Source organism: Delphinapterus leucas, chromosome 7 (assembly GCF_059928025.1).
Source record: "Delphinapterus leucas isolate spDelLeu-1000000601 "Yukka" chromosome 7, BTC_Dleu_Yukka2, whole genome shotgun sequence".
NCBI lineage: Eukaryota > Metazoa > Chordata > Mammalia > Artiodactyla > Monodontidae > Delphinapterus > Delphinapterus leucas.
Window position 1 is genome coordinate 100,055,476 of NC_143135.1, and position 13,122 is coordinate 100,068,597.

The window sequence follows — 13,122 nt, forward strand, 5'->3', positions numbered from 1 at the left end:
AAGTTAGGAAAGTGTGGGAAGAAAAGATTATTCCAGGCAGAGAGCATGCGCAGTGGGCTGGGAGTGAGTGGAAGAGCGCGGTTCATTCTCAGAGGTGGGAGGGATATCAGCAAGTTCGGGAAGGTGTGGGGAGGTGGACACTGTCACACATGGTTGCTAAGAGTATAAATATACAAATTGATACATTTCCACAGAAAAATTTAAGGACATGTTCAAAGCCTTAAAAAGTGTGCAATTTAACCTAGTAATTTCATTTCTGGGAATTTATCTTATGGAAATAATTAAGCATGTGTGCAAGGATTTAGCTACAAGGAAAATAAACATGCCACTGCTTATAAAGGCAAAACGTTTAAAGCAACCTAAGAGCCTATCTATGGAAGACCAGTTAAATTACAATACAACCATATTTCTGAACACCCTCCAATCGTTATAAATTGTGCTGAAGATTAAAATTTATTGGCATGAAAAATGTTCACAATATGACCTTAAGAGAAAAAGCGAGATATGATACAGTATTATGGTGTGGATCCTATTTCAAAAATATATGAGCAGAAAAGGTCTGCTTATTTCTGGATTGTGGAATTATAAGTGTTTTTAGCTTCTTTTTTTTTTGCCTTTCTCTTTAATATTTCTTTAATGAACATGTAATGCTTTTTAATAAGAAGAAATATTGGTTACTTATTAACTTTTTTTAAGATGTAATTGTCCCATCAGTAAACTGAGATGAATTAAGTTACATTCAGTTCTTGACCAGCAGGCAAGCTAGGAGGGCAAAAAAAGGAAGACGGATTCCAGGGAAGAGATCTCAACAGCACCTCCCCACACCAAAGCCCATGAACCCTCTTCCTCTCAGCACGTACCTGGACAAATCCAAATGGGAAGAAGCGCTCTGTCTGCCCCTGGGAGCCATCGTGGAAGGTTTGGCGCCAGTCTTCAATGAGTGCAGGGAACGTACAATTGTACAGGTCCCTGTTAAAGTTTACATTGGACTCCCCTAAAAACAGTTCAAATTTTGAGAAGAGTTTGGGGTAGATGCAAAGGCAGCCACACACTGCTCCCCAACCTCCATGCATGCCCTTAGGTAGCGGGCCTTCCTGCGGTCTCCCTGGACTGGCCTTGTGCTTGCTCTGGCCAATGGGGCATCAGCAAACACGATGCAAGCAGAGGCTTGAAAAGCAATTCAGCTCTGTGGTTTGTTCTCTCCTGATACACTTGGAACCCCGACACTGCCATGTAAATGATAAATTAAGTCTGAACTAGCTTTGCTGAAGGATGAGAGGCCACGTGAGAACCAGGAGGCCCCGGCAGGCAGACAGCCCCAGTCAACAGGCATGAGGGAGAGGCCAGGCTAGGTCATCCAGCCACCAGACAACCTGCCAGGTGGCCAAAGGCACGTAAGAGATCCCGGCAGAAATCAGCCATAGCAGCCCAGACAGAAAAACTACCCTGCTAACCCAGAGAATAGTGAGCTCGCTAACATTATTACTGTCGGAAGCCACTACGTTCTGGGGTGGTTTCTTGTGCGGCAACAGCTAACTGATACAATGGAAAACCAGCAAACTGAACACTCACCCTGGTACCATATCACCCCTTTCAGAGTCATATTACGGAACGGATGGATCATGGCATTCCAGAGAACAGAGTATTCACTGGGACCAGTTTCAAGATCAGATGGCATGAACCTGAAATCAGTAAGACACACAAGTGTCAAGAGAGAGCCAATGACTGATCACATGACGATCCCTGAGCTGGGCATCTATCCAGCTTCACTCGGGGCAAGCTCCTGATGAAAGCAACACAGAGTTCAATTCAACCACTCTGTTTCCATGAAAACATGAGGACAGTCTCCAAATTTCACTCCAGGTTCTTCCCAGAATCACTGTCATCAGTCAGCTTTCTGTGGGTTCAGACGGGGCCACCGGTTTCCATCTAGTGATTAAGACCAGGGAGGAGGAGCGTTTTAATGAGTCTATTGCACAGGCAATAAGTTTATTTAACTAGTACTCAGTGGGTGGACACTGAGATTGCGTTAAGCTCTTTGCTTTTATAAGCAATGCCATGATTATCTTCCTTAGAGCTAAATCACTGCATATAGTCTTAATTATTTCCTTAAGATAAATTCCCAGAAATGAGATTGCCAGGTCAAAAGGGCACATTTTCTTAAGACTTTGAACATGTCCCTAAATTGTCTCTGTGCAACACTTGTATGAATTTACACTTGCAACAGCTGCATATGAGAATGGCCACTTCCCCTTGCTATTGTCCCTGCCATGTCCCCAGAGACCTGGGAAGCCTGGCTTTAGATTCCTCCAACTCTACCGAAGGCAAGTCTTTCTGTTCCAAAACTGGATAACTTCACTCCCCAACAGGCAGGCCTTTACCCAAGATATACCAAGAGCTCAAGTCCATGCTCTTCCCAGAACTGATGGGACAAGGTCTGTGAAAGCAGTTCACATATTGTTCATCTCTGTTTTAACATTAGTGTCAAGATGTTATTAACCAGCCTTTTCTCTCCCTTCCCCCACCCCCAAATGTTCTTCCTGATCCAGCCCTTCCTGAGCGTGCTTTCACCATCAGTCTTCTAATACACTTCTCTGATGACATGGGTACTTGTTCTTCCAAACTGTTAGGCTGTGTTTATTCTCACAGGCAACACAGCGCAGTGGTTAAGAGCACAGACATTGACACCAGACTTTATCATTTACTAGCCGTGTCCACAAGCAAGTCACTAAAGCTCTCTCGGACTTAGTACCTTTTTCCATCATATGTTAATAGTATCCACTTGGAGAGTGTTGTGTTAAGTGAATTACTATATATAAAGTGCTTACAACAGTGTCCAGCATTTAGAAAGCTTCTCTTATCAGCTATCACCATTATTAAGGAAAAGGGTCGTAATTACTTCCTGACGTATTCTCAGATGATTGTGGGGCTGATGACAGTGAAAATAATACCCGAATACGTTACATACATTTAATACATATTCGTACATTCAACACATTCTTGACTCCCCAAAGGAGACCATGATCTTTCTCTCTTACAAAATTTCCTGGCTGGCTTTCTCCCAGACCAGAGGACGCTTTCTTACCCTTGCCTTGGGACCCCACAGGCTTTCAGTGACCTTTCAGATGACCAGGCTTCAATGGGCGTCCCGGCCCACGAGGAGGAGATCAGCCCCACGGGATACCGCAGAGTGTCATGCAGGTAACGCCCAAAGAGCCAGCATAGTGCTGACATGTACGTGAAATTGCCATGGCCCAAGTTTTCTGTTCGGAGAAACAGTTAAACAGTCACGGAAAAAGTAGATGGATAGGGACTGCAGCTCCTAGCTGGGTCTAGGTGAGAAGAATGGGTGTGGGTCAGGCCTTGCATTTCTTTCTGAGACTTTCCAAGAGTAGGATAAGATTGAGAGGCAGCTGTCTCGCTAGCAGAAAGCCAAAGGCTCTCTGGCCAGGCAAGCAGGCATCCCCCTGCTTCCCCACCATGTGCAGGGCCCTGAGAATCTAGGAAGATTAATACTCCTCTGCAATAGGTGAGGGGCAGAAAGGCCGCTGGCCCCCATTCCACCCTCACCTGCGTGTTCCTCTTTCCCAGCATCCATCCCCACTCAGCTCTGTGGAAGGGAACAAGCAAGCATGGGGCAATGTCGAGAAGAAAGGTATATTTTTTCTGGGTAGTTTTATACCCAGTTTTATAGCTATGGTAATGAAAACAAGAACAAACAAGTGATGGGGAGCTTGGCCAAAAGGGAAAGTAACAGAAACCAAAACCAGTATATGTTCAGCATCGGGACTTCCCCGGTGGTCCAGTGGTAAAGAATCCGTCTTCCAATGCAGGGGACGGAGGTTTGATCCCTGGTCAGGGAACTAAGATCCCACATGCAGCGGGGCAACTAAGCCCACGTGCCACAACTACTGAGCTTGTGTGCCTCAAATAGAGAGGCTGTGTGCCGCAAACTGCAGAGCCCACGTGCCCTGGAGCCCGCGCGCCACAACTAGAGAGAGAAAACCCACACGCCACAACTAGAGAGAAGCCCGCATGCCACAATGAAAGATCCCGCATGCCACAACTAAGACCCAACAAATAAATAAATCTTTTAAAAATAAATAAATGTTCAGCATCATCTAGCTCATTCGTCCATACAGCCCTGTAACCAACACAGACCAGAAGAGGCAATTTCCATGTTAGAAGAAGGCTGGTGAAGAGGGGAACGTGAACACACGCAGCTGACGGGATCAATCCAATCCAACAGCTGTTAAAGAACCACTATGTGTAAACCACTGGCCTGGCACGTGAAAGATCAAAACTCAGTACAGTTTGGCTCTCAAAATGCGGATAGCGTAACAGTAGGAATTGAAATCAGTTTCAAATCAGTTAAAATGGATTGAGCGCCCGCCAGGTGCCAGGCGCTTCTAGATGATAGGGGTACTGTAATTAAAGGGACATGGAGAGACATGGAACCTCTCCTCAGAGGTCTTATATTCTACAGAATAAGACAAATATTCAGCTGAGTAAAACAGATGGCAAAATATGGTTTAGTGCTTTAAGAGGTATAAACAAGTGTTAAGGGGTTTTAACAGCAAGAGAAAGAATATGAAATGAAAGGCAGATCATTAAATGCCAGGTGAGGGCGGACCTCCTTCCCTGTGCTCCGGGCATACTCTGTGCCCGGTGTTTCCCTCACCCCACTAAACCATTAGGACTTCCATATTCTCCATGTCTGGCACCCAGTGCAGAGTCAGTGAATGTTCGTTGGCTGGTGCTGGGTAGCTGTGGGCAGCTGGAATAAAGGTGACTCACTGATGGGCAGGTAGAGGGAAGAGGTAATTAAGTGGGAAGGGGAGGGAGGTCGGGCGGCCTTGAAAGACAGGAGTCCAGGAAGTAGAGCTAGCATTCTAGGCAGAAGAAACAGTATGTACAAAGGCACGTAAAACTGGACAGTTTTTAAAATATTTGCCTAGAGCATAGATTACAAAAGGAGAATGGTATAAGATAAAACTGGAGGGGAGGCTAGAGGCACATCTTGGAGTAAAGGAAATGGAAAGCCACTTGAAAATGCGCGAGAATGAGAACGTGTGGTGGGCAGCACAGCGCCCAGAGGTCTCCAGAGTCCAATGCCTGGAACCTGTGAATGAACCTTATGTGGCTAAAGGGACATCGCAGGTGTTTTCAAGAGTAAGGACTAGAGAGGGGGCGACTGTCCTGAATTATCCAGATAGGGCCAAGCTAATTACAGGAGTCTTTAAAATCAGAGACCCTTCCCAGCTGCAGTCAGAGATATGAAGGCAGTAGAAGAGGCTGCAGAGACTGGAAATGTGAGAGGGGCTTGACCTGCTAGGCTCTTCCCCACACACCTGCGTGGCCTCACCTCTGTCAGGTTATTACGGAAATGCTGCCTTTCTCAGCTGGGACCTCCGTGGCCACTCTAAGTGGGAAACCACTACCCCATCCCAGCCCCAGCAGTACTGCCCCCCTTCCCTGATGTATTTTATGTACTTATTTATGTCTCAGCAAGCACTACCATCTAACCTATCCCTTGATGCTCAAAAATTTGAGTCTCTGAGTTCAGAGAGTGAAATGGAGCCGACAGCAAGGTATAATACCTTATCCAAATCTAATTGATTCCTGAGTTTTGGATGACATGCATTAAGAGTTCACGGACCAAAGGATTCACTAAAAAATTTACCCAAATCTATTCAGTTTCTGAGTTCTTAAAGGGAAAGTTCTGACAGTGTGATACGGAATAGTATCAATACTTTGTATATAATTTACAAATTTTATTATTCATTTTCTGTATTCCCTCACTAGACTGTAAGCTCCATCCAGGAGACCAGGCGTGCCTGCCTGCTTTATTCTCTGCTATACCCCCAGCACTTAGAATAGCGCCTAGCTCATAGTGGGCATCCAAATATTGGCTGAATGAATTAATACTTGAAAATGTAGGAGCAATTGAGGTTACCAAGGTAAAGCACGTACAGGTGAAAGAGAAAACGGACCAGAAAGAGCACAAAGGACCACGTCTGGAGGAAGGGACTGAAGAAAGCAAAGAAACAGGCAGGGAGAGGACAGAGAGGGAGAACGAAGGAAAGGAAGTACCAAGCAAGCTCAGAGGAAGGCGCAGCTTCTAAAAACAGCAGTCAGCAGTGCCGATGCTACGGGGTGTCCAGAGTGCATTGTAGAAGAACAGCAGTAACCTTGGGGGAACCAGTTGTTGACCTGGACGCAGAAGCCAGATTATAAAGGGTTAAAGAGTGAACATGTTGGAAGGCAATGAAAAGAATGAAAAGGTGTTCTAAAAAGGTTTAACAGAGCAAAGGAGAGAGGTGAGGTACCAGGAGAAGGGTGTGCGTTATGCTTTGTTTTGCTTGGTTTTGTTAGAATAAAAGAAAAGCAGAGCTCTGAGGGCGGGGACTGTGTCTGCCCCAATCACAGCTGCACCCTCGGGGTCTAGATCAGAGCCTGACGCAGAGCAGCCTGAACTAAAGATTTCGTGCAGACTGGACAGTGGGGTAAAAGGACAGAGCCTGAGGGATGAGAGAAGGCCCTGGAGAAGGTCAGAGCCCGCATCAGAGGCAGGCCTGAAAGGAAAGAGTCAGCTGTGTTCAGACACAGAAACAAAGGAAGAAAGAGAAGAGGAGAAGAGAGCGTCAGGTGCTGAAGAGATGCTGGCGTAGCTCGTGCCGAGTGGCCTCAGTGGGACCGACGAAGTTGGAGGAAGAGCCATCTCCTCAGAGCAAGGGGGCAAGATTCACTGTGGAGCCTTGGGAAGAAATGTATGAAACAGGTACCGTCAGGAATGGGGGAGGGGTCGGTAAGAATGAATAAAAGGATGAAATAGATCAGAACCAAATTCAGGATCACAGATTGCAAGCAGGGCACCAGCCCCTCACAGAAGAGATGGCACACGTTCCAGCAATCACTTACCCAAGGTGGGCTTGGACCATTGCAAATCAACCTTGGCAAGGTCCTCCAGCTCCTGCTGAGCCTGGGTGAGAGACACGGAGAGGATGCGGACAGACTGATAGGCAGCTGTGTTCGACAGCTCGCTTGTGGCATTAAATATCTGGAAAAGAAGCAGGAACGTCATTTCTTACACCAACCTAGTGGATAGTCAATGATGCTACTGCCTCCTGGTAAACACTGCCAACCCTCCGAGCTCCTTCTGAGCCTTTAGGATACCAAAACCAAATGAATAATCAAAACCAATGATGGGCTGGTCCGGATCGCCTTGATCCACAGAGACCACGATAAATCATGTCCCCAAAGAAGGTGGGAACACAATGAAATCTGAGATCTCAAGGACAAGTCTGTGTTAGATGAGAGGAGCTGTGGATGGGTTTAGGCTAAAGAAGACCCATATCTTGAAACGAAAATACTTCTATTCAGAAAAAGTATCTGTTAACATAAAGCCATGGCATTTACTTTTTTTTTTTAATGGAGCCAGAAAGGCCGTGGGGAAGTAAGTTTATGTAATCCATAGCCCACGAGAGATGTATATTCAAAAGAAACACACCTGAGAAACGATTTTTGAACTCCTGAAACATCCTGAAATCAGCCTCAAGATGCTTATCTTCTCATCTCAGTCCTGGAAAATCACCCAAGAATAGCACGGGAGGCCTGGCAGTGTGAAAGGTGGTGTTCAGAGTGATTGCTGACAACAGTACCAAGAAACCAGACAAAGAAAAGGGTCCGTCCAAAGACACAGCACCTTTTCCCAAAGCACTTTATGAAACCTCACCAGTTGCCAAGAGTGTGACAGGACTGGCTTAGGGTTCCTCTGGACACGAATGTGTGCTACACCGACTGGTTTCATTGTTGGTCCTATGAAGCATCATTCCTCTCTGGCCTTACATGTAAGTGCTATCTCCTTCACTCCTGATTTTTCAGTAGTTATGTTTCTCTTTATTTTAAAAAGAATGTGTCATAAATATATTGTTTTGCTTTTTAATTAGTGTTTGTTTCTCCTGGTCTTCTCTCCATCCCCCTGGACAGTCTGGTCTTCCCAAAACAAAGGCCTAACAGGAGCCTCCAGAAGGCCAGTTATCACTGGCCTCGGGGAACAAGAGCTCCAGCTGAGCCAGGACTGCCACAGCCAGAGGCACAGGAGGCTGGGCCGCTTTCCATTGGCTGCTGGCCACAGAGTGTGCAGCTGGCTGGCTTTCCCTCCCACCCGCCACAGAGAATACAGCTGGCCTGGCCGCTGCAGTGTAGGAGCAGCCAGAGTGCCTCCACAGAGCACTTCATTGAAATGCGCGGCCCCTTGAATCGCCTTTTGACTTGCCGCTGAGCCTGCTGTGGCCAATAAGATGGCCAGATGCAAAAGAAATGGCTCTTTTGGTCCCAGCGGGAGCCGCAGCCTGAAACGCTCCCTGGGTAATGGCAGCTCTAGGCTGTCAGGGCTACTGGTCTTCCACACATGGTCTCAGGAAAATTCCATAGGAAATCCAGACCTGCTTGTTCAGGATCTTCCCTGGCAAGTTTCATGTAAAATAAACATTAAAGACTAAGAAGAGACTAATGCACTCACAGTATATTTTGGCAGGGAAGTTATTTTTCAGCAGCAAGTACCTGTAAAAAGTCACCTCCCTTGAAATTCAGTTCTGCACCAAGCAGTAAGGATCGTATGTTGCTTCCATGGAAACAGGGGATGAAACTGCTTCTCTCCACCCACACCAGCTTCTGCACCGACTGGGAACTCCAGTGCCTCCTCGCAATGAGACGCTAGTTTCGGGGGGCAGCGCAGGGAACATGCGTCTTTTCTTTTTGACCCGTTGCTAACACTGTAGAGTACTGCAAGGCCAACAGAATTGGGGGGAGCAGGGCGGGGGGGGGTCGGCATCCTCCTCTATTGTTACCAGCACACAGAACTGGATCCAAAGCATTGGCTGGAAAACTTCCATTTTCAAACTCACATTTGTGTATTATTTCAAGCCAAAGCTCGAAAGCCACAGAAAGTGTTAGCAAACATGGGGGTGGGGGGAAATTCTTGCTGCATCTGATGACAATTACTTCTGAAATTGGTACCCTGCCCCAATATCACCAAGCCTTCTGGATGGAAGGATTTCCTTGGGGATATTGGCAGCAAACTTAGGAATAAAGAGATTTCAGGAAGATTTTCATTTAAATGACACTTGGTTTCCCTGCTGATGAGAGGGGAAGCCTTACTCCATCTGCTGAGATCAATTTTCATCTCATCAAACACCTCAGTGTAATTATTTTTCTACCAAGTATTGAAATGAGGATGTAAATGAATACCAAGGTATTTGAAGTCATTAAGGCTGCAGCGACTGGGAGAGCCCTACCACCTCTCTGGGGACCCGCAGTTCACCATCAAAGCAGCTGCTCACTGGTGTTCATTTTGTAACCTTTATACTACATTCTTGAATTAATGAAGAAACGTCAAGAATCTATTTCCTCAGAGAATCTTGGCATGAGGTCTGCACAGGGGAGCAAGGCATGTGTGTGAATGTGTGTGTGTGTGTATGTGCACACAAGTGCACGAACTGAAGGACACAGGGAAATTTTACTTAAAAGAATTTGGATCCTGTATGTTACTTTACCTTCTACCACAGTACAATATAGCAGATTTAGTTGAGAAAATAACTACAAATAAGCCAGTCATCACAGCTCCTATGAATCTGGTATTGTAACGTGGCACCAGCCCTTCTCTTCTGGATTTTAATCCCCCTATTTGTAAAGCAGGAATGTGGGGATTGCTGAGATATTGAAAAATGGGCTTTCTATCTAATGTTGGCCATCTTCTTCTGAGCTAACTAGAAATATCCAAGTCTTAAGACATACCCTGACTTAGGAGGTGACAGATGAACATTTAGACTTTCCTCCATTTATAAACATCTCACTCAGTGTTATAAATAACACTTGATTTTAAAATTCCACTTTACCCTAACAACAAGATGGGCATACAATCTGCCATTTCCCTCATTTGACTCTGAAGAGTGGTTGGTTATAGTGGAAATCTTATCTCCTCAGAAAAGTCACACGGAGGGAGAGAAGGAGAAAGACAGAGATTCTATGTGTGTATACGCGCGTGTGTGTTGGGAGTCTTCAGGGGGAAAGGAGCAAGTGGAATCAAGGAGAAGTCATGTGAAGCATCCTTTTGATCAAATAACAAAGTTCTACCGAGTGTTTAGAGACTAGAAAACTTGGCTTTTGGTACTGTCAGCACCTAAAATTCAGTCTTGCAGACTAAGTGCGTGATTTAAAACAAACAAATAAAAAAAAATTAACACTTGTCTTTTTCAGATGGAATCTTTTTTCTATTTCCCTGTATCTCAGAGCTTGTAGCCCTAGTTTAATACAGAATATGCTTAAGAGTAAATTCCAGGCAGAAAGAATGTGTTCTGTTAACAATCAAAATCTGATTAAGCTTGACAGAAAATGGGATGAGATCCCCTGGCACAGACTGCGGCTGAAAACCTGACTGTACAGATACAAATAGATCTGGTCCGTGCCTTTCTGTGCAAACAGAGAACTGTAATTAAAGCATTAAGGAAAATACTGTTTTCCTTAATGAGTTAACAGCAATCCCACTTCTCTATAAAACCATGCTTTCTATCAAGAGATAAAACTTCAATTTTGCTTCTATTCACTTATGTTAAAAGGGAGCCCAGTTAAAGTCCAGTTTAATAAACATTTAAATTCAAAAGGTTTCCGTATACTTAAGTAGGGCAGGAAGCAAGACTAAGTAAAATATTGGTTAGGAAGACATAAATGCAAGAATTTAGATTTTTAAATTAGAAAACTAATAATGAAAGGAAGTAGCTATGTCCAGAGTGGAATCTTTTTAGGAGCATTATTTATTAATTGGTTAAAAAAAGGAAGAAACCATAAGGGGTAGAAGCTATAGAAGCAAAATAAGAAATCATAAGTATGTGCAAGGACTCAATTTTATAAATTTTTTAAAAAAGATTAATTGAGATCATGGTCCAGCTGTAGAGATTTTTAAATCTCAAATTTAAATACTTCTCAAAGATGGAGAAGTAGATAATGGAAAAAAGGCAAGGAAATAAAAATCAACTTGAGGAGGAACTGAGTTTTAGAGAAAGAGCTAGGGAAGATGATAATCTTTTCAAGATCTTAACCTATTAAAGGAAACAAATGAAAGTACACATCAAAGTATATAAACGTATTAGTTCTGATGAATAATGCAAATTAAATCATTTATTCCTAAGATTCTTATTTATATAATGTACCTCTTTACTGTAAACTGAGCCTTTGATAGATATTTAAGATATCAGTTAGGTGAATATCAATTTCTTGATTTTTTAACTTGCTCTTAAAAATTATAGTTATTTCATGCTCATTATAGAAAAATCAAAAAATACAGACAAGCAAAGAAAACTAATCCCAATTTCAAATGTGCCAAAGAATTTAACTCATACTAACTTCTCTGGATGTCTGATACTGAGTAAAAAATATTTACTCATCTTTCAGCAATATTTTAAGCTGATAATCTTTAAATATGTCTATGAACTTGCTACTGTCCAGCCCTGATCCTAATATAAATGAAACAGCAATGGTCTCACTTACTTTTATTTTTAAATCAGATAGCTTCCACTAAACAAACAAAGCAATGACAATTCTGAGGCCCAAAAGCAATAACCCCATCACACGGTACCTAGAAATCCACTCTCTTTATTCTAGACTGTGTTTGTATTCAATTAGAAAGTGGAGTTGTTTTTAAAAAGAAATCTCAGTGCTAAAGACATTTAGCACCAAGGCTTTTGTTCTACCACCGTTGTCTTGCTAGGATACCAATTAACAACTAAGAAACTTTCTCCCTTGATAACTCTTTCAATGTCCTTTTTATCCAGCTTTACTTAAGAGACCTCACTCATCATGTGTCAGAGGGGCCCTATCCTCTAATAGCAATGGGGACAGGAACACCTCAAGATGAGTTTCATCACTGACAATGTACTGGCAGGTTGGCATTCCCTTGTTCTGTCCCATTTGATTCTCTGGGTACTGTATATGCCCCATCCCCCATCTGGGAACTCATGTAGTGCTCTTCCTCCCGACATTCTATCAGGGTAAACAAGAGCCCAGTGAAGTCTCTCTATAGCTACAATAAGGGAGAAAATATGCTAGTTCTCAAAATTTAAGAAAAATTAATCTTCAAAGGCCATGACTGAAACAGAGAAAAAAACTGACACTAACAGAAGAAATCCTAGGCTATGAAAAAGATGAGCAAAAAGAGTCATCAGGGCTTCCCTGGTGGCGCAGTGGTTGAGAGTCCGCCTGCCGATGCAGGGGACGCGGGTTCGTGCCCTGGTCTGGGAAGATCCCACATGCCGCGGAGCGGCTGGGCCCGTGAGCCATGGCCGCTGAGCCTGCGCGTCCGGAGCCTGTGCTCCGCAAGGGGAGAGGCCACAGCAGTGAGAGGTCCGCGTACCGCAAAAAAAAAAAAAGAAAAAAAGAGTCATCAACAGCTCTTATTTCTGTGTAAAATATATATATATATATATATAAATTTGATATATGAATATATATATCAAGTTGACACATGACCCCTAACTGAAGTATCAAGGTGTCTGCGTGCAGCTTACCTTGGGATGGTTCAACAATGACAACAACAAACAGATAAATCAAATATGGCAAAATACTCACAACTGTCAATCTAGGTGATGGATATATAGGTCTTTATAAGTCTCTTAACTTTTGTGTGTGTTTTTACAATAAAAAGCTTTTTTAAATAATGACATCTTATATTTAGACATCACTTTTCAATTTATAAGGGCGTTTTAGAGACAAACAAAATAGTTTTATCTTCATAATGGCCCTGTTAGTTAGGTCAGATATAGTTGCAGTATAGTCATTAAAACTAAGCCTCAGACATTTAACAAAATACAACAAACTTTCATGAAAAAAGCTCTAAGACAAGTAGGAATAGAGGGAAATTTTCTCAATATGATAAAAGGCATTTATGAAAAACCCACAGGTCACATCATAGAAAGACTAAAAGCTTTCTCCCTAAGACCAAGAACAAGACAAGGATGTCTGTTTTCACCACTGCTATTCAACATTGTACTGGAAGTTCTAGCCAGAGCTGTTACATAAGATAAAAAAATAAAAGGCATCCAAATTGCAAAAAAAAAAAAAAGGTAA

The 13,122-nt window shown here is 43.4% G+C and overlaps 1 protein-coding gene across 4 annotated transcripts in view; it reads right to left on the minus strand.

The window, feature by feature from the left end:
- SIAE (sialic acid acetylesterase) overlaps nucleotides 1-13,122 on the minus strand; it is a 37,835-nt gene that overhangs the window by 9,045 nt on the left and 15,668 nt on the right. For all 4 annotated transcript variants that reach the window (XM_022560211.2, XM_022560214.2, XM_022560217.2 and 1 more), the window contains 4 exons: nucleotides 6,922-7,060; nucleotides 3,086-3,263; nucleotides 1,573-1,682; nucleotides 861-994 (listed from right to left, as the gene is read on the minus strand). In XM_022560211.2, the coding sequence (XP_022415919.2) occupies nucleotides 861-994; nucleotides 1,573-1,682; nucleotides 3,086-3,263; nucleotides 6,922-7,060 (561 nt within the window). The remainder of the gene's footprint in view (nucleotides 1-860; nucleotides 995-1,572; nucleotides 1,683-3,085; nucleotides 3,264-6,921; nucleotides 7,061-13,122) is intronic.